The sequence below is a fragment of the Podarcis filfolensis genome, assembly GCF_964270895.1.
Source record: "Podarcis filfolensis genome assembly, chromosome: 14".
Lineage (NCBI taxonomy): Eukaryota > Metazoa > Chordata > Lepidosauria > Squamata > Lacertidae > Podarcis > Podarcis filfolensis.
In genome coordinates, this window is record NC_139616.1 from 8,167,446 (window position 1) to 8,193,470 (window position 26,025).

General features: G+C 38.8%; 1 protein-coding gene across 2 annotated transcripts in view; it reads right to left on the bottom strand.

Moving 5' to 3' along the window:
* The window catches only part of NPTN (neuroplastin), a 45,146-nt gene that overhangs the window by 13,879 nt on the left and 5,242 nt on the right, over nucleotides 1-26,025 (bottom strand). The window contains exons 2-6 of one of the 2 annotated variants that reach the window (XM_083586880.1): nucleotides 18,443-18,790; nucleotides 9,535-9,706; nucleotides 7,620-7,714; nucleotides 2,828-2,961; nucleotides 1,189-1,462 (exon numbers count right to left, since the gene is read on the bottom strand). In XM_083586880.1, the coding sequence (XP_083443006.1) occupies nucleotides 1,189-1,462; nucleotides 2,828-2,961; nucleotides 7,620-7,714; nucleotides 9,535-9,706; nucleotides 18,443-18,790 (1,023 nt within the window). The remainder of the gene's footprint in view (nucleotides 1-1,188; nucleotides 1,463-2,827; nucleotides 2,962-7,619; nucleotides 7,715-9,534; nucleotides 9,707-18,442; nucleotides 18,791-26,025) is intronic. The other variant, XM_083586881.1, reaches the window with a different exon arrangement.

Here is a 26,025-nt window from a genome sequence, read left to right on the forward strand (position 1 = left end):
AAGAAGCTTCTCTTTGAGCACCAGACATGTTCCTCTTAAATAGGTGAATATTTTGACAAGTTAGCTGTGCAAAAACAGGACTATAGGATGGAATCCATTATGAGATCTTAGACTGAAGCACTAGTTATGTCTATGATAGTAATAATGCTTTTTTACCGTGTCCTGTACACCCTAAGCAGGCCATAATTATTACATTTTATAGGCAGCATTTACCCCTATATATTTCCAGTAGCTATTTAAAAGCATTATACTGCCCACATGATACCCAATATCACTCACCCCTGATGAGGCAATGAAAAGTTATCTTACACAAGACCCTCCAGCTGGTGTGTCCACCACTAGGTGTGCTTCCATAATAATATTTGGTTAATTTTTGTTTAATTTTGTTACAAAATATTTCTAGGGTGCCTTTCCTTTAAGGTTATACCTTTTTAAGGTGGCTTACCATATGAAAAAAGCTGATTTTGGGGATTCAATTCTAAGTTCTTGGCTTGATGTTTTTATATATATATAAAGATAATTACAAATCTGGGTGTTTTAAAAATAAACAAAAATAAAGTGTGAATGAACAACAGTTCTCTCACTACAAAGAGATGCAGGTGCTTTTAGGTAACCAGTATTTACACTACACATGCAAAAGGTAGCCTTGTGAGCATATTTGATTAAACATCTGTTTTGTTAGAAGTATCCAAAATGTTGTTCTGCAAGACACCACAACGTTGAACTGAGGAAAGCAAGCTGCATTTGAGCAAAATCAACTAAGTAACTTCTAATGTTACCTTTAAAACCATTAATTCCCCTAGGATTATTTCAAGAGGCAACAAAAACCATTCCATGTAATATGAGCCCTCCCTCATTTCTTAGTACTGCCCAGCGGCTCGGCTAAGCAATGCTTCCAAAATGATCTCTGCTGAATACAATTTCAAGTTATCTCGACTACAAAGACACACGTAACCAAGCAGACTCCTTGTTCTGCAAACCACATTTTATGAAGTTGAAATTATGGCCCTATACTTAACCGATTATGAGGCAGAAGAGAGGCAAAGTTTATTATGTAGCCTGCAGCACTGTGGATTTCTGAACTACTGATTTCTGAGGTTCCCACATTTTGAAAGGAAGTCTCCCTGAAGCAAAGAGGAGGGGGCTGGCTCCCCTTGGAAATACAGTTAGTTGAGAAAACACTCTTACCGTCAGGGACCTCATCTGGCCGCTTCCTCTTCTCATAAACCACAATGATAACAACAAGAATTATAATCTCCGCCAGAATCCCCAAGAAGGGCCACAGAGGAGCCAAGTGACTGCGAACACGCAAGATGGTTTCTTCAGCCTTCCAGCCAATCGAGTTGGTTGCATTGCATTCATACACGCCAGGATCCTCATCGATCTGCAGGTTCACTATGACCAGTTCAGTGTAGTTCTCTTTATTGGTAATGAAGAAGCGGCCAGTAACGTTTTTGATGGGCTAATGAAAAGCAGTAAAAGAACAAAGGTCAAAATAATAATTGTTAGCAAGTGTTGTAGATAACTGGCTCATTTACCACACACACACATTTTTAAAATCATTCTTTGTGTTCTCTGCCATGCAAGCTTAACACCAGTCATATGGGAAGGAGCGAAGTATGACAGGCTTCTTACAGTAACAATTCAAGGATTTGACTGACGTTCTTCTGAATGTTTAAACGTATAGCAATGCCAAGGTTAGGCCCTATTACCACCACCTGCTGGCAACAGTGCAATCACATTTCAGTCACAACCTCTGAGACTTGTATCATTCATGCACTGCTATAAACTCTCCAACACAAAACCCCAGAGTCTCGTCTCAAAGGGGAGCCCCCACAGACAAATCTGTAATGTCCAAACCACAAATCCTATGAAGGGAGAGGCCCACTGTCTTTCACATACCTCAAACAATCCCATGAAATATGAGCAACTGTTTCTTCCACTCCATAAAACTCACAATCCTCCTAGCCCAATACAAGCCACTCTGAAAAGCGCTATGCCCCATCAGAAATCTGTACAGATTAAATTGTCTCTGCCACTGTCTCAGTTTAAAAATTCAGAAATCCTCAAATGATGGACAAAAGGAAAATATCCTCCTACCTGTAGAATCAAACACCCACAGTCTGTGCCATTCACCTAATAGTCTCTTGAAACCAGCTTTTAACTTTCAAGGAGGACAATGGCAGCACAAGATCTGTGTCCCTGTGTCCCAAATTCTTCCTAGCCACCTAATCAGCCCTCTCATTCTCAAAGATGCCCACTCGAGCAGCGTTCAACAGAACCAAACCAGAATGCCCATTAGCTGGCTTTTCCCTACCTTTTTGCAGCTTTACGATGAAAAATAGAATTTGTATCACAATAAAATAAAATTCCAGGCATGGACAGTACATTGATCAAGCAGGGTTTAGATCAGGCAGAGTAAGATAAAGAAGACCATACTTGCAATGCCTAATTTGAGACGTAGCATTAAAAAAACCCCTACATATCAGAGAGGCTAATTCTCATAATAATTAGTAGAACTGAGACCTGAAAAAAATTACCTAGATTTAAAAGCAACACATTCAGACTTTGATTCAGGGACCAGTATAACAAGGGAGCACAGATGCTTTGCATGTAGCAAATCCCAGGTTTGATCCCCAACATCTCCAGCTAAAAGGAGACCAGTGGTAATGCTGAGAAAGATCTGTGTTTGAGTCCTTCAAGATTTGCTGTCCACTGGAAATGATACTACTGGTATTATCTAACTCATCGTAATGTGTTTTATCTCCTAACTGAAATGTCAGCCAGCAGCTCAGGCTTGCCTAGCAGCATCACATCTTATACTCACCTCAGAAAAGCCATTATTCTTCTTATACCATGTCCATTCAGGGTATGGGAAGCCTACAGACTTGCAATACATCAGTGCTTCCTGTCCTTCATTCTTGTTCTCACTTCGTTTGTGCCCGGTAATATCAGGAGCAGCTAATACATACACACGTACACAAAAAGAATACAGTGCTCTTAAAAAATTATGTTTTAATAGTAGGTTCAAGATAGAGTCAAAAGCTTTGATTATGGTAAAAGCTTTAATTATAGATTGTCATTATCTTGTGGTAGGTTCATATTTTACATTAACTTTTCCATGTCACCAGCTCTTGCAGATTTCTTCCACTAGAAACTGTTGTATTTATTTAGCAGTGGTTCCTTCTAAGTCAAAAACGAAATATGAACTTAAAAGCCAAGAGAGATGCAAAGAAGATCCATAGTTCATGGATGGTGAGAACTAAATGTCTCTAGTTTGTAAGATGATCTCTAATTAGTTGCCTCTTTGACGACATCAACTAAAGTACAGAAGAGCAAAAGAAACACTTGTTGGATAAGTTTTAAGGAAAGCTTATTAAATTTGTAAGACCCTGAATACTGGTTTAAGATAATCAACTGTATAAATATTCTCTTTCGTATTACTGAATCAATATTTTTTAAAAGCTTATTTTAATTATTAATAATCATTAACGATGGGAGCTGAATAGAGAAAGCATTTATATAACCAATAAGATGTTATTGATGTTATTCTTTTAAAACATGGCAAACACCTGTAAGACGTAGCAAAGGCATATGAAAATAACTAGAAATGTTTATACATGTATAATGTATAAACACTACCATCATTATTTAATATACTGAATTAATTCTCAGGTGTGACTCATAAGACATCCTGAATTATGTTAGCTTTATCTATTTTTAAATCAAGCAATTTATTGTGAATAGCTAAAAGCCTTTACAATGTACAGCAGGGGATAAGAATAACACTTTCCTCTGAAATTACACAACAGGACCTGTAAAAGTTTACAGCGTAAAAATTTACAGCATAGGGTTATAAAATTAGGAATCATTAAGCTATCTAGAATGGAGATTCTTAGCTGCCACAGCAATTTTGGCTACCAGGTGTGTAATCTAAAGATCTTTATCAGCTAAGATTTCAACTGTCACTTCCTGGGGGGGATCCGCCTGAGAAACAGTTAAGAATAGATGATGAAAAACTTTCTCTGGGCGTTGTATATAAGGCACAAACCAGCAGGTAATGCATTATATCCTTGACCTGATTGCATCCATAAATGCATTTGCGTTCCATATGGGGAATTCCCAGATATCTCTCCTCTAAATATGCTGAGGTTTATCTAATGGGGCCTGATCTGTTAATCCAGCCAGAGTCCAAGCCCCAGTCTCCAACACATATATCAAATACACATCACAGCATACCAGGAATCCTGGCTTACTGTTAACATGCAGCTTGCTAGTGCACACTGCCCATTCACTCACATTTCATTCCTTTTTTGGCAAGACTGGGTAAAATAAACCAGGAAGCCACAATTATGTTTGCCTTCCCACGACAAACCTGGCATCCTGGTCTGTTGTTCCCAAACAAGCCACGATCAAGCCAATATAGCAAGTGGTGAAGTCGGGAAAAAATCTGGCTTATCTGGAGCAACAAACTGGATGCAGGGTTTGTACATCATGGGAAGTCCACCTTAACTGCTGCTTACTGGTTTATTTTACCCACTTGCATGAAGGAATGAAAAAGTTACATGCACCAGCACACTCTTCATTCAGTAAAGCCTGCCTTACAATGGTGTGTGAAAGTGGCCTTTGTAGCCTTTTTTATCTCTTTCCTTTTTCTTAAGAGACACCACTGAGTAATAGACCTGCACATTTAGGGATATGAAGAGTATATAAAAGCCAATATTTCTAGTGCATAAGAAATAATTATTCAATATATCTTTTGTACATTTTGTATACAAGGAAACTTTTCACACCAGGAAAACTAACTGGACACTTATAAATGTATATTGCTTCTTTTCTAAACAAGTCTGTAAGTTGTCTCCAGAAGCATCTGCACATCTATGACTCATGTTTAATGAGTAATTCCAAAACAACTGAATGTCTGACCTACAACAGAGTGAAGAGTAAGAATGTAAGAAAGAAGGGGACACACACAAATTATATTTTTATAACATTCTACTCAGTAATGTATTTGTTTAAACCAGCACAATTTTGACACTTGAAAAGGTGAACTTTTATGTGAAGCAAAGAACTTCTTCACTCCTGAAGACCCCACACCAGCACACTTGTTCCTGCCTAAGCAGGTCCACTGCCACTCACTTGGCCATTTCTTTAACTCCCAAGACCTGTTGTAGAGTAATACTTTTGAGAGATTACGTGAGATCAATGAACTGCCTGAGATGAACCTTCATTAGCAGATGGCTTGGTATGCTTCAGTTACCACCTCTAAAACCCATTCGCTTTCAAGGCAGCTAATTTTGTCACACGTGTCCTTCTAGGCGACTGCTAGGGCCTGATCTGTTAATCCAGCCGGAGTCCAATCCCAGGTCTCTGACATATATATCAAATACAATGGAAGTTATTCAAGGGCCCATTCATTCTTTACTACATACAAAAAATGCAGAATCATGAAGATTTGCAATGTTTTGTTTTTTAAAAAAGCTCACTGCACAACCACAAAAATATAGTCACTGAATACCCACAAAAATATAGTCCACAAAAATATATTGCTGCTTGTCCAGTGGGCAGAATGATGGGCGTTGTAGACCAGCAATACCCAGAGGGTCACAGGTTGCCAGTGGGAGGACATGAAAAATGAAGGACTAATAAATTGTGACTGAATCCTAAAAAGACACGCCCTATGAATGGGTGGTTCCAAGTTCAGAGATCTAAAGCTGACATCTGTGAGAAATTTTTGTTCTGATGAAGTATGAAACAGGATGAAATCCAGGACATATTGTCTAACAAACTGGGGTGTTCGGATAAATTGTTATTAATAGTCAGAAAACCTGGGGGGAAATGGAATGGATTCAAGTATCTTGAAAAAAAGCATGGCTGAGTGGCATGCATATTGAACAGGAGAACTCACACAGACATTTTATTGCACTTGTAAACATGCTAAATCTCATCTTCATTGTTTTAGAGTAGTGGAAAATCCTCATATTTTTTCCAAGAAGACCCATGCATTCAGAAGGGTTACAAATAGAGGCAGGAGGAGACAAATAAACACACACATTTGAAGAATCTAAAGTTTGAAATGAAAGGACCAAAGGGAAGAGACATGGTCACATTGAAAGTTGAAGATATGGAAGGTTGCAGTCTGGACAACAATAGTTTTCAATTAAGTAAAGAGATCCTCAGAAAGTATTTTATAATAATCGGGTTTAGATATAGTAAGTGAACAGAGTTCTAGCTATCCTTTGAAAAGCAATGAAATGTTTTCAGAAAGCTGATTAGTTGAAGAACCTGAATTTGTAGCGAAAAAGGCAAAGAAGCATCAAAGATCACGGACAAGTTCTTGTCACAAAATATCAACAGGAGTTAAACAGAAGCAGCAGAGAGAGGAAAAAAGAACTTGCATTTTATAACAATTCAGCAAAGCATGATCATTCAACAAGAAAGGACAGCAAATTGAAGATAAGGCAAAACCTTTGCTAGAGAACCAAGTCTAATGAGTGTAGAAATTATAGTTAGTACAAGAAAGTAGTCCAGGTGGCAACAGGTGAAAAAAAAGTCTCTGCACAAAACCCTGGAAAGTAGGACTGTTAGAAGCATGAAAATCAGCTGATGAGCCCAAGAAAGGGAAAGAAAGAAGGTGCTGGAGGATGAAACAAACCATTAAACTTTAAGGGGGATGGGAACCTAAAGACGGTAGAGAGAAAATTAAGAAAGTAAATGGCACTGTGCTGAAGCAGAGATGGGGAACTTCAGTCCCTGGGGCCAGATGAGAACACTGTGCCAAGCAATTGAACAAATTGAGTTATTAATTTACACTTGGTAATGATTAAGCAGTCATGTGGACAAAATACAAAATCTATAGGAAACAGTGTACTTAACTATTTTTCAACTTGCTATGTGTAACATTTACGATTCAAAGTTAGAGACTAGATTTAATGTCCTGTGTCCTTTCGCTCTTTACAGCTCTAAATGATCACCATTTAAGCATCAAGGTAGTGATGACTGCCATGCCAAGCTTTTCACAGTGCTGTAGAATTACTTTCTCCCTCTCTTAAAAGAGAAAGTAGTTTGAGCTCCTTTGAAATGTTGTGGGGCAGAGAAGGGGGAGCCTCGGATTCACAGAGTATTGGACTTCTGAAATACTGTATGACACCCTCTTCTAGACCCAATGAACATGCACAATAAGGAGAGTCTGTCACATTCGCTCCTGAACTGGCCCCACCCAAAACTCTATTCTGAACCTAAGGAGAGATATGACATTTTCTACAAGGAGAGACAGGAATTCTGAAGAGAGCTGAAGCTTGGAGAGACGGATTCTTAGCAGCAAAGAAAATTGTTAGTGGGCAGCCCATTAAGCAGGGTAAAAGAGTACAGCAAGGAAACAATACCAATGTATACAGTATTCTAAGAATACAGTTTTCTGTGGGCAATTTGACTAAGCAACTCAACAGACGATCCAAATTTATTGAGACATGTGTGTAAGATGACCACTCATGCAGTAAGATGCAACTGCAAGATTGCAAGAACTAAATAAAGTGATTCAAAAATAGTGATACAAAGAAACAATTAGTAGAAATTAAGCTTTTTAAAAAAGGAAGCAGAAAATAAAAATAAAGGCATACCTTTCACTTCTATAGTGGCATTTGCTACAGGGGAACCCGCAAATACGAACACACACAAATATTCCCCTGAATCATCTGCTCTGGGCTTTGGAATTCTGAAAAGAAAAGAAATGTGGATCCAGATAGTTAACTCATAATTGGTAACAAATCAACTCTGGTTGCTGAGAAGCAATAGCTCAATCGTCTCTAGTTCATTCTGTGAACGAAAAAAGTGAATCTAAACCACTCCAAAATGATTGTTACATATAGTTTAAGTTTTCTTCTACACAAGAAAATGCAGGAGTCAAATAATTACGCATGGCACATATTTAAAGCGGGGTCTTTTCTAATTTTGTGCATTTGCTTGTTGGTTTAATGTAGCTTACTGGGAGATGCTTTGGTTGGAAATTAAATAAAACCTTTCTAGTGTTCAAGATGGTTAAGAGTGATTTTAAATCACTTGCCCTACCTTTCTGCAGAGCAACCTCACTAGTTTATGAGTTATGGGCATCACTAGCAATCTGGTAAGTGCTTTTATAGATCCTTGTTGACAAACCATTTGTCTCTCAAAGATACAATGCCACAACTGAGAAAGTTCTGCTATGTGGAAAGCAGAACCCCCTGTGCTGGTTGAAGTTTAAAGCAGGGGCTCCTCTGTAGATATTAAGAGTTAGAAGACAACTGGGAATTTTAACAAAATGTTGCATAAGTGCTCCTGTTCACTGTTTCAGTCAGTCCTACTCTCCTGCATGACACACCATACCACTCCCAGGTGGTTTTCAATTTTCTTTTCCAGTCAGCCAATATCCTGTGGATACTGAGCACACTCGGGTGCTTTGGCAACTTCTGAAGAGCTTTTCAAACAGCAGCCCTGCATAATAATCTGCTCACACCACAATCTCACTCCAGATCACGTCTTTAATCAATTTCACATCCACTAAATCCCCCCCCCCCCAGCGATATACTGTAGTTATTAAGCACACATCAGTTAAAAAGACTGTTTTCCCCTGCTCTGAAGTTAAGGACTAGAATATGAATGTTTCTAAAGTGACCAACAGTGCTAACCAAGTTGTATTCCAGCTTCTAGTCTTAAACTCAAAATTAGTGTGCTGAGTCAGGCAAAATTACCCAACTTTAATATATATTGCAACTCAAGGCACAGATCCATATACTTGAATTTTAAACACTGACAAATACTATACGTTGCCCCAATGATCATGAAGACCAGACAATACTCTTGTGTGAAGTCACTGCCATGTTGAAGATGCTAGTAGCAAGGAAGTAGCTACTATTTCTAAGCAAGGCTGATACCCCTTTAAATCACCATAAACTGGAGTGCACCCTTAGAAGTTCTATAGCAGGAGCTAAAGGTACCCAGTGTTCTGTCAGTACTATGCTCTAAGCATGGACCAAACCTTGAAATAAGCTGCAAAAAACTGGGCAGCAACTGCTAGCTCTAGATTTGATCCACTGTTGGAACAAAGAACAACCCAACTGCCTGATCTGGAGCATAGAACAGAAATATGCAATCCTAGCATATAGTATTGCCTAGATTGGACTTCTCACATGGTACAATTTAAAAGAACTGCACCAAGGTAACTCAAATTCTATATGAGTCCTACACATACTACAAACTGAGGAGGTTTGCATGTAATTATGTTGCAGAGTTTACTCTTATTATTAAAGGAAGATGAGATAAATTATACAAAAAAGAATATTTACAACACAGAAAACACAACTTCTGACCAGCAGAAACTGTATTATTTTGAACATTACTCCTGATGACATAATGCTCAACATGAATCCACAGTAATGCGTCTTAAATGTCACCTAAAATTTATTAGCCACACATGTCAAGTTTCACTGGAAAAAGTTTAGCTATACTGTAGCTACATTCATTTTTTAGGGACAATACCAAAGCCACTTCAAGGCTTACCTGTACTGGGTAGTGTCTGTGTTCTCTCTAGTATCCGAAATCTCTACACCATTTTTCACCCAATAGCTGTCAGTGAGAGGGCTGGGAAATGTTGTAAGGTTGCACTGTAGTGTGATGGGAGGTGTAGATTGTGGAATGATGATTGTATCATTACTGGCATTGATCCTGGGCTCTAAAAAAGAAGGTACATTAAAAAGAAGAGTAATCAGTTTCTGCACACTAAAATGCCCTACACATCACAACTAAATGGCAGAGGAACTGGGAGAGGGAAGAGAACTACACATGGAACACAGCTTCACTAGCTTAAGAGACATCAAGAAAGTCATACAGCGAACAGCTGAGCAGCAGAGAAAGGCAACAAGGACCAGTCCCCCTATATGAAAAGGGAAAAAAGAAAAGAATGAAATACATTCTGGAGTTTCTCATATTTAATGTAATCACACGTAAGGTTAAGGTTAGTAACATTTACGCCTTATCAGACTCAACAATGGAAGAGGCATAGTTAACAGCTATGCAAGCAAAATAAGCTCCATCCAAGTAATAACCAATTCACCATTGTGAAGTTTTGACATGTACACATAACATCAGTTTGAAACACCTTCATCCTCATTTATGCAAGCAACATTCAGCCTATTCCACTAAAATAAAATACAGAGTTGTATCCAATATAGCGCTGAGTAACTTATTTCATTAGCCCAAGGATTTACACTTGCGCAATGGAACTGCCCTCACCCCACATGCCCCATAAATCTGTTCTGGGGGTTACCCCAACCCTCTGGATCAGGGATCAGTAAACTTTTTCAGCAGGGGGCCGGTCCACTGTCCCTCTGACGTTATGGGGGGGCCGGACTATATTTCAGAGGGGGGGAAATGAACGAATTCCTATGCCCCACAAATAACCCAGAGATGCCTTTTAAATAAAAGCACACATTCGACTCATGTAAAAACACCAGGCAGGCCCCACAAATAACCCAGAGATGCATTTTAAATAAAAGGACACATTCTGCTCATGTAAAAACACGCTGGTTCCCGGACCGTCAGCAGGTCGGATTTAGAAGGTGATTGGGCCAGATCCGGCCCCAGGGCCTTAGTTTGCCTACCCATGCTCTGGATCATAATTGGGTTGTGCACAGTGGGAAGAGAGGATTTGAAAGTTGAGTTGTACAAGCATAAATCATTGTGCTGATGGGACGCAATAGTTGGATACTACTGATATTTTGGATGCTCTCATATACACCATGATAGATAAAATGCTGTTGGTGAAACAGGTAAATATCCTATTAAAGATATCAGAAAAGCACAATAAGCTGTGTATCTGCTAAATCCCTGTACAGAGTTTTCCAAACTGAGTTGCCAATGCCAAACTTCCAAGAAGCTAACAAAGAAAATCATGTCATTATCAGACACTCAGATTGCATATAATACTTACATAACTTAAAAATACCAAGATTGTATTATGGTATATATTATAATACAATCTAAAAGAGATCAATGCACCACTTTAAACCACAGGCACACACTGGTGTTTTGTTTTTAAATTACGTGGCAGGTTATGATAGAAAGAGAGAAAAATTATAATGTTTGCATGCATATGCACATGCAAACAACCCCACACAGTATCTAGGACTAAAGAGGTTACTCTGGAACAAGCAGCAACTAGTTCAACCAAACGGGCATGGAACAAATCCATTTGCTCCAGTACCTTAACCTCAAATATTGTGATATTACTTTGGATCCCTCCAACATTGTTCCTTTACCTTTTAAAATTTGCAATTATGGGTTCATCCACACTGTATTTTATAGTGTGCAACTAAAACTGGTGCTTGCATACTAATGCATCACATATTCAACATGAAATTACAACAGAGGATATGTGAACAACAATTTATATATAGTGAAGTGTCATTACAAACACAGCCTTGGTTTATGGGGACTCTAAGTTTTATATACCACAGAACTGAAGTGCATTAATTTCAGTTCCCAATAACAGTTTTCATTTCAACATTCAAAGGAAAAAAGAATGGGAGTTCTTCTGATCCCTCTTTTTTATTCTTTTAAGTTAAAAACAGACATTCTTTTGAGACATTTCCAGAATAAATCTAGCCATGGCAGTTAGGCAGTGTGTAGATTTTTTTACTGTTGAATTTTTGAGCCCTTCAGGGCTCTGGGGCTAATTTATACAAGGCATGGGAGATCCATAATCAGGTCTCCCAATGTTTTTATTCAGCTGGAACTCAACAGAATTGTGTTCTGGCACCTCTCAGGTGGGCGCCATTGGCATTATAAGAGAGCAGGGTGAGTTCCAGAACCTCTTTTTCCTAGAAAAATAGCACTGTTTTTACTTTTATTATGTATGAAGTGCTAATAGGCAACAATGAATGTTTATTCTGAAAGGTTCTACAAAACTTGTGTCCAGCTTTAATATGGTCCGAAATCACATCAGAGAAGATTTAAAAGGTCCATCTGCGCAAACACTCTGAAAGCAACATATTAATTCAAAGGAAGAAAAATTATTTCAATAGTTGTTTGCATTTTATGCCTCCATTAACAAAACCTGTCATTTTTGCCAGTCCACAGTGAGAAATTGCACTGTTGTAAATGTTTCATTTCTTTTCCTACCCAGCTGCCTGCCTGCCTGCCTTTCCCTTAAGAAAAAATGTAAATGTCAGAATAAGTTAGATTTTTAAAATAAAGTTTTTGTATTTTCTATATCCTGTTCAGCATTAAAATGTATTGGCCCTTCAACTCTGTCCTGCAGCTACAGCTACTCATGTATAAGGGCCACAGGATTATAACATGGCAAAACACTTTTAAAAGCAAGTAGCAGGTCTATTTTTGAAACACCTCTTTTCATACCAGTCTCTCATTTCATGTAATACACAAATCCACATTATTTTATAATGTGGACTTTAAAAAAAGCTGTGAGAGAGACTGGGAGACCTAGAATGACATTGCCCATATGGATAATCATTTACTTCTGGTTAACTGTTGCGTGGGGAGAAAGTACAAGCAGATTTATAGAAGAGGAGTGAGGAGGGAGACTGAGAAGCACAAAGAAGACCGCCAAAAGGTAAGGGCACAATTCGGGGGAATTGAAGGAGATGGGGCAGGGGGATGACTCAGAAATTATTTTCAGGGAAGAGAAGGTGGTGGAGGAACTTCTATCCCAATTTAGGATCGCATGTAGGAACTGATCTAGGTACTGTTGTGGCCCAAACAACTACAGGGTTTCTAGTGCAGGATCCTCTTGAAGCCCCTCCCTTGGTGCTATGACAGGTGCTATTATGCAGACTTGATTAAAGAGAACAAGAACTCTATAAAAGGTGAAAGTGTGTTTTAATCTGGTTTATAGTTCATAATTTATTTTAAGAGTGATATTTAGGAGACATACTTTTATTAGGGAATATTTTCCTTTTCCTTTCATTTGGCAACATGTGATTGTCAAAGGGCAGCAGTCAGAGCTATCGGCAGGTATTTCCCAGGATTCCTCTAAGTCCAAGAGACAGAGCTATATTGCATTCTCCCAAATTGCAAGTTATTTGTTACGCTTTTCCTACTGCAACCTGAACACCAGAAATCTAAAACTCAACTGAAGATGAGAGCAGAACATCAGCAACTAAATGTCCTCCCAGCTCCATTGTTCAGGTGCTGTTACCTTGATGTTAAAAGGTTACACATTCTTGCTACCCACAAACTGTGATCAACCAAACTCACTCATACAGTTGAAAAAAATAAAATGAATAGCAGTTCTAGATCAAAGATACTTGGTGAGCCAGTTATTACTGCATGTAAAAAATGATGCACTATCAATACTTGAAAAGGACACACCCAGATCTCTATTAGGAAAAGTTGTAAATGTATGAACAATGTTCGAGTGACTGTTAAGCAGGAAAACGTGGAAACCAAAGCAGAAGGAAGGGGACAGGGGAAAGATGCACAAGACTTTGGGAGATATCAAATGGCATAGTTACTAGTTTGTCTCTTGGAATTATCCAGCTTAAACTGCAGAAGGATTTTTTAGCATTGTTTTGTCACAAGGTTGTTATCTGTATTTTGGAACATTCTAATTACCATAATTGGAAAGCAGCATATTTATAAATCTGAGCTCAAAACATGAAGCAAGTACTGTAAGTCAAAATATCCTAATCAAATTGTTTACCATCTACATTAGCTTTACTCATGACTTGTATGTTGACACATAGAGCCATTTTCCATTTCATGTAGGAAGATTCTGTAATCCAACGCAATATGCTGGCTGCTTTCTTTTAATGTCTTTTTTTTTTAATTGCAAGAGCTGTTACCTTAGATAGCTTTACTTGTTTCCACATCACTATCAGTTTTACATAACTGGGACATCCTTCAAGTGCTCTATAAAGCATAAGTCTCAAAGTTACAAATGAACACAAAGCATATCTTCCTGACGTACAGTATTAAACTTTGTGCTTTGAGTTTATATGAAAGTTATACACAACACTGAAAACTGCATTTCAGAAACCCAAGTAATCCATAACAGAGAAACTGGACAATGGCAAAACAGATGGAGCGTGATATTTGACTAAGTTTTACTCAGCATAGACCTACAAGAATTAATGGATCTAACTTAGTCATGCTAATTAATTTCAATGGGTCTACTCTGAACAAAACAGTCCTCTTCTGCGTGTTTATTACTGTCTTTGTAGGGCCTAAAATGGCTGGCATCTACCTACGTCAACTCTATTGCAGAGAACTACAATATTGTCTTGCTCATCACTGTCTTGGCAAAGCAGCACTGTTAAGTAGGTATGCTGGGGATGGCAACTGAAGCTTCGGCTTTATCAGTTCCTTGTCAGCCAAGCTGCCTGCCTGCCTATGTTAGCCACTACACATTAGCTAGCACCTATTTGTAGCTAATGGTGACCCTATTGCTTCACCCTATACGGACTTCCACTTCTTTGACCAACACCTCTTCATTCCACCCTATATTTAACACAGTGTTTTCTTACACTTAAACCATAGAACTCTGTACCCACATTTGTTCCCTTGCTAGGCTTGTAGCTCCATTTCTTTTACTGTGGTATTACTCACTGTTGACCCTAAAATGTACATTTCTTTGAAGCAGTTACTGTATGTTACTGACAAGACACTACTGTAAAAGACCATGACAGCACTGTATAGAAGTGTAATTTCTGGCCTGGACTACCAGTTCTACCCAAGACTCTATTCCTCAGGCAGAGGGACCACAGCAACTAAGGCTAGTTATTTTCCAATGGTATGGGCTATATGAGAAGAAATGAAAGAAATGCTGGTGAGCTAAAGGAAGAAGTGCCTAGAAAAGAAGAAAGCCATAACTGCACACTCATCAACATACGAATTTCACACAAGCATGACACCTTCTGCCATGCCAGATTCTTCTTTTACCCTTTGAGATTCTTTGGCATACTTCACTTCCTTCCACCCACATTCCCAGCTACTATGTTCTCGAAACACATACACATTTCCCCCCCAAATACATGTCTATGCAACAGATATGTACACACAAACCCAGATGTTACATTACTCACTCATATGCTCTTTCCAGACAAATTGCAATATTAAATGAAGTAATTATTTCTACAATTTTTTTTCTTTTTTGTGCGACTTTATTTTTCTAGAACTGTTCTATTTTTGTGTTAAGATAGGAAACTTGAAGCTATACTTTAACAATAACATACATTATGGAATGAAGTTTGCAAATAGGTTGTGCTAAGGACTATAAATTAAGAAAAACAAAGGCTCAAAATTTTCAGGTGGAAGAAACGGCAGCAAGAATGTTGCATCACAAACCCTGTATGCTCTCTAAGGTAAACTGGAGGAGCTTGTTTGGGGGTAATTAGATTTTGATGAATCATAAGCTGGGGTACCGTGAGTGAAGTTGAGGTTTGTCTGAGGTGAAGCGGGATTGGTGCTAGAGCATTCAAGTCAGAGAAATTAATTCTGACAAGCTTCATGGTGCCTCAGCAATCCAGACATCTACTTTTGCTGCAGTTGAGGATCTACTGAAAGCAAAAGTATGTCTCCAGGTTTATCATATATAAGGAAAATGTGAGAACGTTTTTTGGGGGGGGAGCAGCATTGCAAAAGCAAAACCTATTATTTATTAAATTTATATACCACCCTTAATCTGAGGATCACAGGGCAGCTCACAGTACAAAAACACAAAAATACGTAACATAATAACAAACAGAACAATAATTTTCCCCAAGCCATCAGAATGTAAGGGGGTTAAGCTCCTTTGTAACCAACAAGTTTAGCTTGTAATCAAAGTGAATGACTTTACCCGGATAGCTCATCCTTTTAGATTCTTCCTCCTCAAAATCAATTTTTGAAGGCTGCCTAGCACAAAAGTCCCTGAAATTATTCAACTGCAATTTGAATGTTTTGTTTGTTTCTTTGTTTTGACCCAGGAGCACCTTTTGTGTCTGCAATTTTTAGACCAACTTTCCATAAAACACTAGGGGAAATTAAAGAATTCCTTATTTTTTACACACCAAAAAACTGTGATAGCTACGCTTGTAGGGCAATCACTGCAGCTGCTCTTCTGAAATTTGGCAGGATTTATGCCCTGGCAACCTTGCTTGCAAATGTCACCCAACTCCTACACAAAATAAAGTTACAATATTTCTTGCTGGAAAAAGGTCCAATTTCACAACTGCCTAATACAAAAAGGCCTTGGACCTATTTGCCTGCATTTGAAAAGCTTTATCCAGAATGGAGGAGCAAGTGAATTGGCTAAAACATCATCCACTTCTCTCAAAAGTTATAGACATTTTCTAATTTCCCAATAGTGGACTGGAGGGTGGGGAACAAAGCAGACTCAGACCCTGAAACAAACTGAGTATCCTTCCAAGAACCTTGGATAGCAAGCAGGTCTGAACTGAAGACTGTGGTCAGTTGGTGTAGACTTTTATAATTTTAATTTGGTTGTCAGCTTAGCATGAGCTGCTGTGGGAGACATAGCAGAATAGTGGTATAACTCTTCTGATGAACAAGACAAATGAGAAATGGGATCTATGGGAAAGATAATATGAAAAAGTTGTAATAATAACCTTACCAATATTTTATCATGGTTATTTCGGAGACCAAATTCCATTCTCTAACTGGCTCTGCTCTCTCACATATTCACTACAATAATTGTCTGTTTTACAGAAGAAGACTGAAAGCAGAATGGCCTTTTTTCTAACATTGGCTCTTGAAAATATTCATAGCTGAAAATGTACACAATACATATTTGACAGTTCTTCACTGTGAATCCCAGCTCATCCTTGTACTTACAGGCTGGCTTGGGCATGTTATTTTCTCTGCCGCAGCTCACTCATTCCCAATGGGGGAAGGAGCCATTCACGGAAGGGAATCAGGAAATACTGCCGATTTAATTTAAAGGAAGTGGTGACCTTCAGATACAATCAGCCAAATACATTAAATGAAACCAAGTTGAACAAGAAGATACCCATTTTAAATCCTGCAACTGTGAGAGGACTTTCTTTTCTTCAAGTTATCCATCAACATTTTACTATAGCCAAAATGTTGTGTTTATCACAAGTTATCATTCCATTCAGCAGTGATAGACACTTGATTCTTCCTGCTTTAACATTCTCTTAAAATTCTTATTAATAATATCAATAAATACAATCAATCCAGTACTTGTTCATCTACTTCTGGTTTATCTACCACTGCCAGGAATAGGATGCATGCTCTTAAACCAATGATCAAAATGTCGCAGCTTGGGGACACCGGGTTCTCAAGACTGCTTTCCAAAACATTGAGTGAGATCAGAATACAGTTTAATAACAAATGTTAGAATAAAGTGTTTTATATTATTGTGGGCACTCCCTCCAAGTGTAGAGTCTCATGAGTATGTGTCATCTAAGCTGCAATAGAAAACCAAAATGGAAGCCCAGGATGTGATGCTTAGGAACACAGCAGCAATTCTTAGAGGGAGGTAAATAATATTTTAAAACAATCTGACTGAGTAAAATTTCAGCATAATTTTCTCTCAAAATATATAATTTGTTACAAGATGGACAGCTCAATGGTAGCTTAACACTGCAAATGAAATGTGTATGTGTCAGTTCTATTCCTGCTTACTTTAAAGCATTGTCTAATTGATTTACCTGTCATTTGTACAGTGGAGCCATTAAGGACCCAGCTCACATGGCATGTAATAAGATCAAGCCCACTATCATTCAGCTTTCCATGTAAAAATGCTTAACGCATGCTACAAGCATGAGAAAGGGGAGATTCTTGGCTACCACTTCTACATGATAAGTAATGACTCACTTTTATATCCTGGGGCAAAAGCATCTGCATCAGTAATCAAAGGACCAACTTTTGAGAGGTCTGGGCATATACATATATGCTATTTATAAAAGTAAAGTGCTGTGACTTGAAGGGAAAATCCAGGCTTTCACATATAACAGAATTCAAATGGGAAGGATTTATACAGAAGTCTATGAACTCAAAATCATGTGAAAAAGAAAGGCATTCCACGAGATCCCAACAAAAGAAAAAAAATGGTTAGAAATGGTTAGATCAGGGAACAACACAAAGTAGAAAGGCACTCAATGAAGAAGCCAGCATTAGGATAGCAGGAAGCCTAATATAGAAAGTAAAAGGGAGGTAACAAACAATCCAATACTGGGCTTGTTTTCACAGAGGAACTAGAAGACAGTTCCAGAGATTCTCCCCAGTCCTTTGATCCTAGGAAGGAGGAGACACAGTAAGAAGGTGGCAAACACAGTAAAGCACTACAACCAGAGGAATAGTTTTGGGTTCAAAACCAAAAAATGTGACAAAGACAATGGGTGGGTTATACCAGGGTCACAGGAGGGGTAAGGGTCACTTGACTGCCTCTAGATACTACAGTACTACCACTGTAGGGTGCTGAACTCACTCTGAAGGACGCTTATGGTAGCCTGGGCTCGTATCCACGTTATAGCAGGATTTTGCCTCAAGTCATTCCTTCTGGGATCGTTGCTCGCCCTGCACTCATAAGTCCCAGAGTCTTCCAAGATAAGGCGAGTAATTCTCAGCACGCTCACGCCATTCACCCCGTAGGCAGTGTTAATGGTGACACGGCGCTTTCGAGCACCATCCCATAGCTGTTTGAAAGATTCAGCCCGGTTGACTTCAGCATACCACCACTGGATCTCTGGAGTGGGATTCCCAACCACGTCACAGTACAGCTCAAAGGCGTCCCCCGTGAGTTTAGTTTCTGACATGGGCGACTTGACAAACCCAGCTAGAGGGAGGGGCAGCAGAAATGTAGTGACAGACCAGCAGAAAACAGATCTTATAAAGAATAAAGCAAATGAATTGCAGAAAAGAAAAGAAAAACAAAGAAAGACATGCTCATCTGCAATAGCAGCTATTACATGACTTTTAGAAGAAAAGAGACAGAGCTTACAGCTTGCAGAAAGCTTTTATTTTGTTTGCAACCTTGCAAAAAGCTAAGCTCTCGGCAGATGAGCCATCAGGTTTTAACAATTCTACTGTCTATGAGAATAAACTGTATTGGAATAAAATATTGCATCTGGAAAATGCACACATTTTCTCTTTACTTTCTAAAATGCCTAACAAATGGCTAGCGGGGCATATAAAATAATACTTCAATAACAATTGCTTTTGTTGAACACAAATACATTCTCTTATTACAACTTTCGGGTTTAAACGCAGGTATTAGGAAAAGCTGTCCATCATAAGAAATGCTCTGCTATGACTCTGCTTTGACCTCAACATGATGTATCAGGAATTCAGAGATATAAAGTGACCTAAATTTCCTGCAATGGCCAACAGCCAGATATTCTAAGTTGCAATCCTACCAGTACAAAGAATATAATATTACATTTATTTAAAAGCTTTTGTTCCACAGAACCTATCTAAAAAAGATTACACAAGTTGTCATGCTACAATGTTTTTAATTTATGAACTCTATGTAATTGTATATATTAGACAAGCTCTCTGAAAGTCTTGGTCATTATTCATGATATTCAGTTTCCTTTAAACAATTTTGGTAAAAGTAGAACAGATTTAAAAGGTATTCTCCATACACAGATTTCTAGGGAAGACTGCTGATCACACAAACTATGTAAAGAGACTTATTAGAGCTCTGTATCAGTTATCAAGTCCTAAAGAACCAGTTACTAACAGTTACAACCAGGGTCAACTCCACTCAGTGCTACGCACATGGGAAAAACCTGAAGCCCTCATTATTCCTCACATATACGATGTAAAGTTGTTTTGACAAAAAAATCCATAAAATAAAATCCAAATATCACGTTACACTCCTTTTATTCAAACAGGCTCATCAACTGGATTGTCAAGTAAGTTCAAGAGAACTGTTATACATATGTTTGTGCAGGAACTACATAGCCCCTTTTAAGAGTTGGTTTTGTCAGATGGCCATTTTTACAAAGGAATGTGCTGGGGTGGGTCAAATATCTATCTGCCCTCTGGCACCCTGTGACCTGCTTCCATATTCCTGCACATCCATGCTAGTCTTGTTCCTCGGCTTGGCAAAACCTGAACATTGTTTGTTGCCAACTTCCTGCAGTATAATAAAGTTGTCTTTAAAGACAGAGAAAATGCTACAAAAATTCTACAAAACAATAGCTAATACCAGAAAACATGCAAAACTAGAGAACCAGTGAGATACTATTCACAATTTTTTTTTTTACTGGATATGACACCACAACAAGTATTAACAATTCGTATGTCTACTTAAACATGAAACTCACTGGCTAACCTTGGGCAAGTCACTATTGTCCAGCACATTTCAACAAGTAAGAGGAGCCCTCTAATTCTGCAACATTTTTGATTCCCTAGAAACAGGGGTGTTGGCAGTGGATGGCCCCAAGGGCTCAGGTTTTTTGCACTGGGCCATTTATCTCCTTCCTCTTACTTCTCTTTTTTAAACTCATGAAAAAATGTTATTCACGGGGTGGATTTCTCCCTGAAAATCAGCCTATAATAGCATCTATACTTACAAATTAGCATATGCCTATTTGTGCCATGAGCCTGTGCCTCAACACCCAACCTGCAGCCTGAAGGCATATTGTGAACTGAGATGCTAGCCATCTCCTCCCTCTTTGAATCGGCTTGTTCCCAGCAGCTCTGAAACTTAGCGCTTGCCTAGCTCTCTTTGAAGAGTACCAAAAACGAGACATTCACATTCCAGCAGCTATCCTTCCAACAAAACCACAGACACACACTATTATGTAGCAACAGTTATATGTTCAGTTTCCCATAGTCTTACTCTGTTTGATATTAGAATACCAAGCCTATGGACTGGGTATTTCAGATTGTTTCCCCCAGTCTCCAGACTTTAAAATATAGGCATATATTAGGAAACCTACTCTTTGCAACTCCTGTAGCCAAGCTGGCACCAAACGTATTACTCTGCTTTCCTCTGGACTACATCAGTGAGAGTGAGAGAGAGAGGTCTTGTCATCTGGGCAGCCCAGGACCTCCGTACATACCGCCCAGGCTTGCCACTCGGGGTGATCACTTTGGCCCTGCTAACACAGCGGTTTGACTTCACCCCCAGAGGCGCACTCCATGGTAACTCGAGACAATATGTCAAAAACTCCTTGTTAAGTAAGTCTGGATCACTTTAAAGACATCAACCTCTGTATTTTTCTTGATAGAAGTTTAGATTTGTTTATCTTCTAATGGAAAGGAACACTGCAGTATTGTACAATTTAGTCACTTGCCAAACATACACATTCATGCAAGAACCATGGCTGGCATTCTGACTTATTAAAAATTAAACATTATGCTGGGGTTTCAATAAATTCAGCAGAAGTTTGAGTAATTTGTTTAAAATTTGTATTTATAAGCAGAAGAAAAGGTTGAAAGGTCCTCCAATGTGAATATAAATCCCAACATTAAAACGTAATGTGGTTCGGTTCTCAATTTCTACCTAGCTAGTCATGAACTGGGTCACATTATGTCTTCTTAATGAATTTATAATGTGACAAAAAGGTATCATCTTACTGAGAGCTTTTCTGGATAACATTAATGCTGCAGAAACATAATATATGCCTGTGCTGCTTTCCTATCATGCTGAGCCATTTCCATTCAGTTCTGAAGAAGCTGCTAAAATATACATAGCCTAAATATAAACACAAATGTATTTTTCATCTCTTGGGTTCCAGCTCAAGTACTAACCTTTGCATATGATTTAGGAACCAGTTCAACTACTTCTAATACATTTCATAAATACTTATGCAACTTATATGGCTGAAGTGCAACTCCTTAAATCAGAAGTGAGTATTGTTTAAAAACAGTTTATATGCATGCATTAATACCACAATCTCCAGGACTCTGTCAAGCCATGCCTGACCAATGAGAAGAAAGAGTAAATATCAGTCTCCAAAATGATATTTCTATGCCAGCACGCAGAAATGAAACAGCAACATTCTAGCATCAATAAGCTTGGATCTTAAAAGTTAGTTAACTTAAGCAAGTTCACAGAAGGAAAGTTTCCCATCTTCTCTTGCCCACTGAAGCCACCTGTAAAAGCCTCTACAGAGCATAAGGGAGAAGGCTCTTCTGAATTGTGTGGGATGGGGTGCTGTGGACTAAAGGGCTAGCAGAAATTTGTCATATGGACTTACAGGTTGTTGGAAGCTGTTAACACTCAAGGCAATCGGTTCAAATAATTAAAAATAACAACGAATATGCCTCTAAATGGTTGGGGGAATCTGGGTTCATTTTCATTCTTGTCTACATAGACTGCTTTTATTCCTTTTTCATATTTTAATTCTAGTGAAGCACAGAAGGCTAAACTGAACTTCTCCAAGAGCATTCAGTAATGTTTTTTAAGTCAGCACTGTAAGTGACAATTAAACAGCCCAGTCAGCATCGGGATAGAGATTGAGGAAAGCCCAGCACGTGGCAGGAAGCAATGCTCGCAGTTTGGCAGCAAGAACATCCTCCCATTGAATGTGGTAGAAACACTGCCAAGCTGAAGCATCATTTTGAAATCTGAAAACAAAGCCCTAACCTACTGCTACACACTTACAAAATTAAGTCATGACGGCTGTTAAAGACATAGGAAGAGTTCAAAAAGAATGCTAAGACTTCATAGATTCCGGCCCTTGCAAATCAAATCACCAGAGGCAATAGCCCCAACTCAGCAGTACACGTGCCCCCTCTATGCAACACATAGGTCTTTGGCCAGAAACAGCATGAGAGACTTGCACTAGTTCCGAACAAAAGAAGTTATCTTAAACTGAGTCAGGCTACAGGTCCCTATCAAAACTCAGTATTGCTTTCACTGACAGACAATACTGTCCCCAGGGTCTCAAGCATGGGTCTTTCTCAGCCCTACCTGGAGATAAGCTAAACCTGGCAAAAGCAGAAGGTGCTCTGTGTGGTGGTAGGGAGAAGAAAAGCTGGATGGAACTCTAGGTCAGACCCAACAGTACTCACCTTACCCTGTGCCTCTTTTTTTCCTTTGAGGAATTAAAAATGATGATGATGGCTATGTCTCCATTTATATCCTTCCTTCCTCCCGAAGAAGCCCAGTGTAGGTCTGAGTTGGCTGGTATTGGGGAAAGTACTCTTTTAAACACCTGGGTCCCAAGCCATGTAGGGCTTTGTATTCCAGTACTATTATCTTGTATTTATGACAAGTGAGACTCCTCCATCAAAGTGTAAGCAATTGTAATGGGTCTGTCTTCCGTATTGTGTGACTCTTGGCGCCTTCCCTCCTTTCCTGCAGACAGAAGCTGCATTATTTCTTCTTTAGAGTTGATTTGATTTTGGCCTTTGTGTCACACCCTTCATAGTAGCTCCCCTCCCCTTTCCTTCTCTTTTTTAAGAGATCCAACTTTTGGGTTTTAGTATTGGAGAAGTAGAGAATTGAACTTTGGTGTTCATCTTAAATCATATTTTGCTTTTCTTTCAATCCTGCTCCTTTCCAATCCTACCAACTTCTGAGACAAAGTAATTCCCTTCCTTAATTTGTGCTGTTACCTAAAAGATATTTATAGATCAGTTATATTCCACTGAGCCTTCACTTTTTGCAAATTTAGTTCTTACTCTTCACCAGTCTGTTGTGATCATTTTATACACGTTGCCTTTATTAGCATTTTGCCCAGCTTTCTGGATAGCCTATCACCGTGGCTCATTCCATGGCAAGCCACAGTTCACACTAGCCATAGCTGAGAATCAATGCACAATTTGTTTCCAACATTTTCATGCCACTTTGCAAGAGAATGAAAGCAGCTGTCATAACGCAAGTAACATTTGAGCTTCCAAACAAAGTATCTAGAGTCACAGCAACAAAAATAACTATAGTTTATCAATTCAATCATGCCGAAACATAGTTAATGCAAATCATGCTTACTAGTTCAGGTTTATCACTTCCAACAATCACTGCCAAACTATTGTGGTTTTTGGCACAGTCTGTTTGGAAGCAACTACATTGGCCCCACAGAGCGGTATTAGTTTTCTTACATGGACCCCAGGTACCCTCCTGTGTATCCTGTGATGTGCAACCATTCTGAAATATTGTCAACCACTCAATCAAATAGTAGAGAGTGATATCCAACTCATGGGGGGGGGGGAGTTTAAAAGGAACTATGGAAAATTCTTTACTTCCAGTTATTCTCAGAGCTTTTAAAAATGCTGACAATAATTCTGAATCTTTTAATTTAAAAAATCAGCATAACTGAGCTAACTGACCTACCTGCTTTGCATTATGTGTTAAGAATTTTATTTTAACAAAATCGGCTGTAGGGTTGTTTGGGTGATGAGAAGCTGGAAAGAAATGTTTTAAATAAATAAATGCCTTATTAATGGCATATTTTAATTTTTGAAACATGATCTCAAACTTTTGAAAAAGCTTGCAAAAGTGTTCTAGTGATTCATATTGGGAGGTTACAATAAAAGGACCCCTGGACACCTAAGTCCAGTCAAAGGCAACTATGGGGTGCGGCACTCATCTCGTTTCAGCCTGAGGGAGTCAATGTTTGTCCACAGACAGCTTTCCAGGTCATGTGGCCAGCATGACTAAACCGCTTCTGGCACAACAGAACACCATGATGGAAGCCAGAGCACATGGAAATGCCATTTGCCTTCCCACCGCAGTTGTACCTATTTATCTACTTGCACTAGCATGCTTTTGAACTGCTAGGTTGGCAGAGGCTGGGAAAGGGCAATGGGAGCTCACCCTGTTGCGCGGATTTGAACCACCAACCTTCTGATCGACAAGCCCAAGAGGCTCTGTGGTTTAGACCACAGCGCCACCGACATCCACAATATTGCTTCCAAAGAACAAATGCATGCTTCAAGTTTGAGAACTTTGAAAATAATCATGTTACATGGGCATGAATGGATAGAATGAGACAATGTCCTTCACAGGCAGCTCCACCTATCACAGAAGCGGTGACTTTGCAAACCGAAAGAGAAAGGTTCTTCCCAATGAAAGCCAGTGTGGTTAGTGTGTCTGTAAGACCAGGACCTGGGAGACCAGTATTCAAATCCCCACTCAGCCATGAATTTCATTGGGTGTTACTGTCCTATACGTGCCTAAATTTTTGTCCCACTGTGCTCTCTGTGTGACCTGTTTTGCTATGGCTAGTTACAACCCTCCAAATACCACAAACAGCAAAAAGAACCAAATAAATTCTCCATGAAAAAATGAACAGAAAGTGCTGCAGCATGGGGAGGGGTGTGACCACTAGCCATTCAGTTTTTGGTCCTATAACCTAGGTTCCAGGAGCCATGTGACGAATAGCTTTTCTATCCCAGTTTCTAACACTGGTCACAGGTGGTTATTGGAAAGACTGCCTCTCCCCCCACATCCCTGCCCATTCACTACATTCAGCTGGAGAATCTTTGTTGGGTACACCAAATGCAGTGGTTGACAGGAAAGGGGCACAGGGCCTTTTCTGGCTAGTTCCCTTTATGGAACACCCTATGCATATAAGCCACAAAATGACTTTTGCTATTAGTAACCTTTTACACAAGCCTTTTCTGATTAAGGTTTAACAACAGTTGTACTTTTATCTCTTCACACATTGTTTCTGGTGTTAATACATTTATATATATTGTAACTGGGATCTTTATCTTAACCTATTTGCACTGCATATACTGTATTGATTTCACTGTATGCTGCTTAGATACATTAGTTAGAAGTGGTATCTGAATTCATCTCCAGTATCCAAAGCTGAACTCTGTACATAATTTTGCTGTCTACTTTGACTTTGTACACCTTCAAAACCAAAGATATATTTTGATCTCATTTTGAACAGTAGAACTTAAAACAGTGCTGATAGAATGCACAGTACCCCAATATAGTATTTTGAATCTGAAGTGACCAGGATAGAGTGGGTTGAAAACCAGGGGTCATTTATAATTCTTATAGTTCTTTGTTTTATTTATTAATCTTTCATTTTATAGTTCTTTTGTTTTATTTAACAGAATTTATATACTGCTTAATCATCAAAACCTCTAATCAGTTTACTT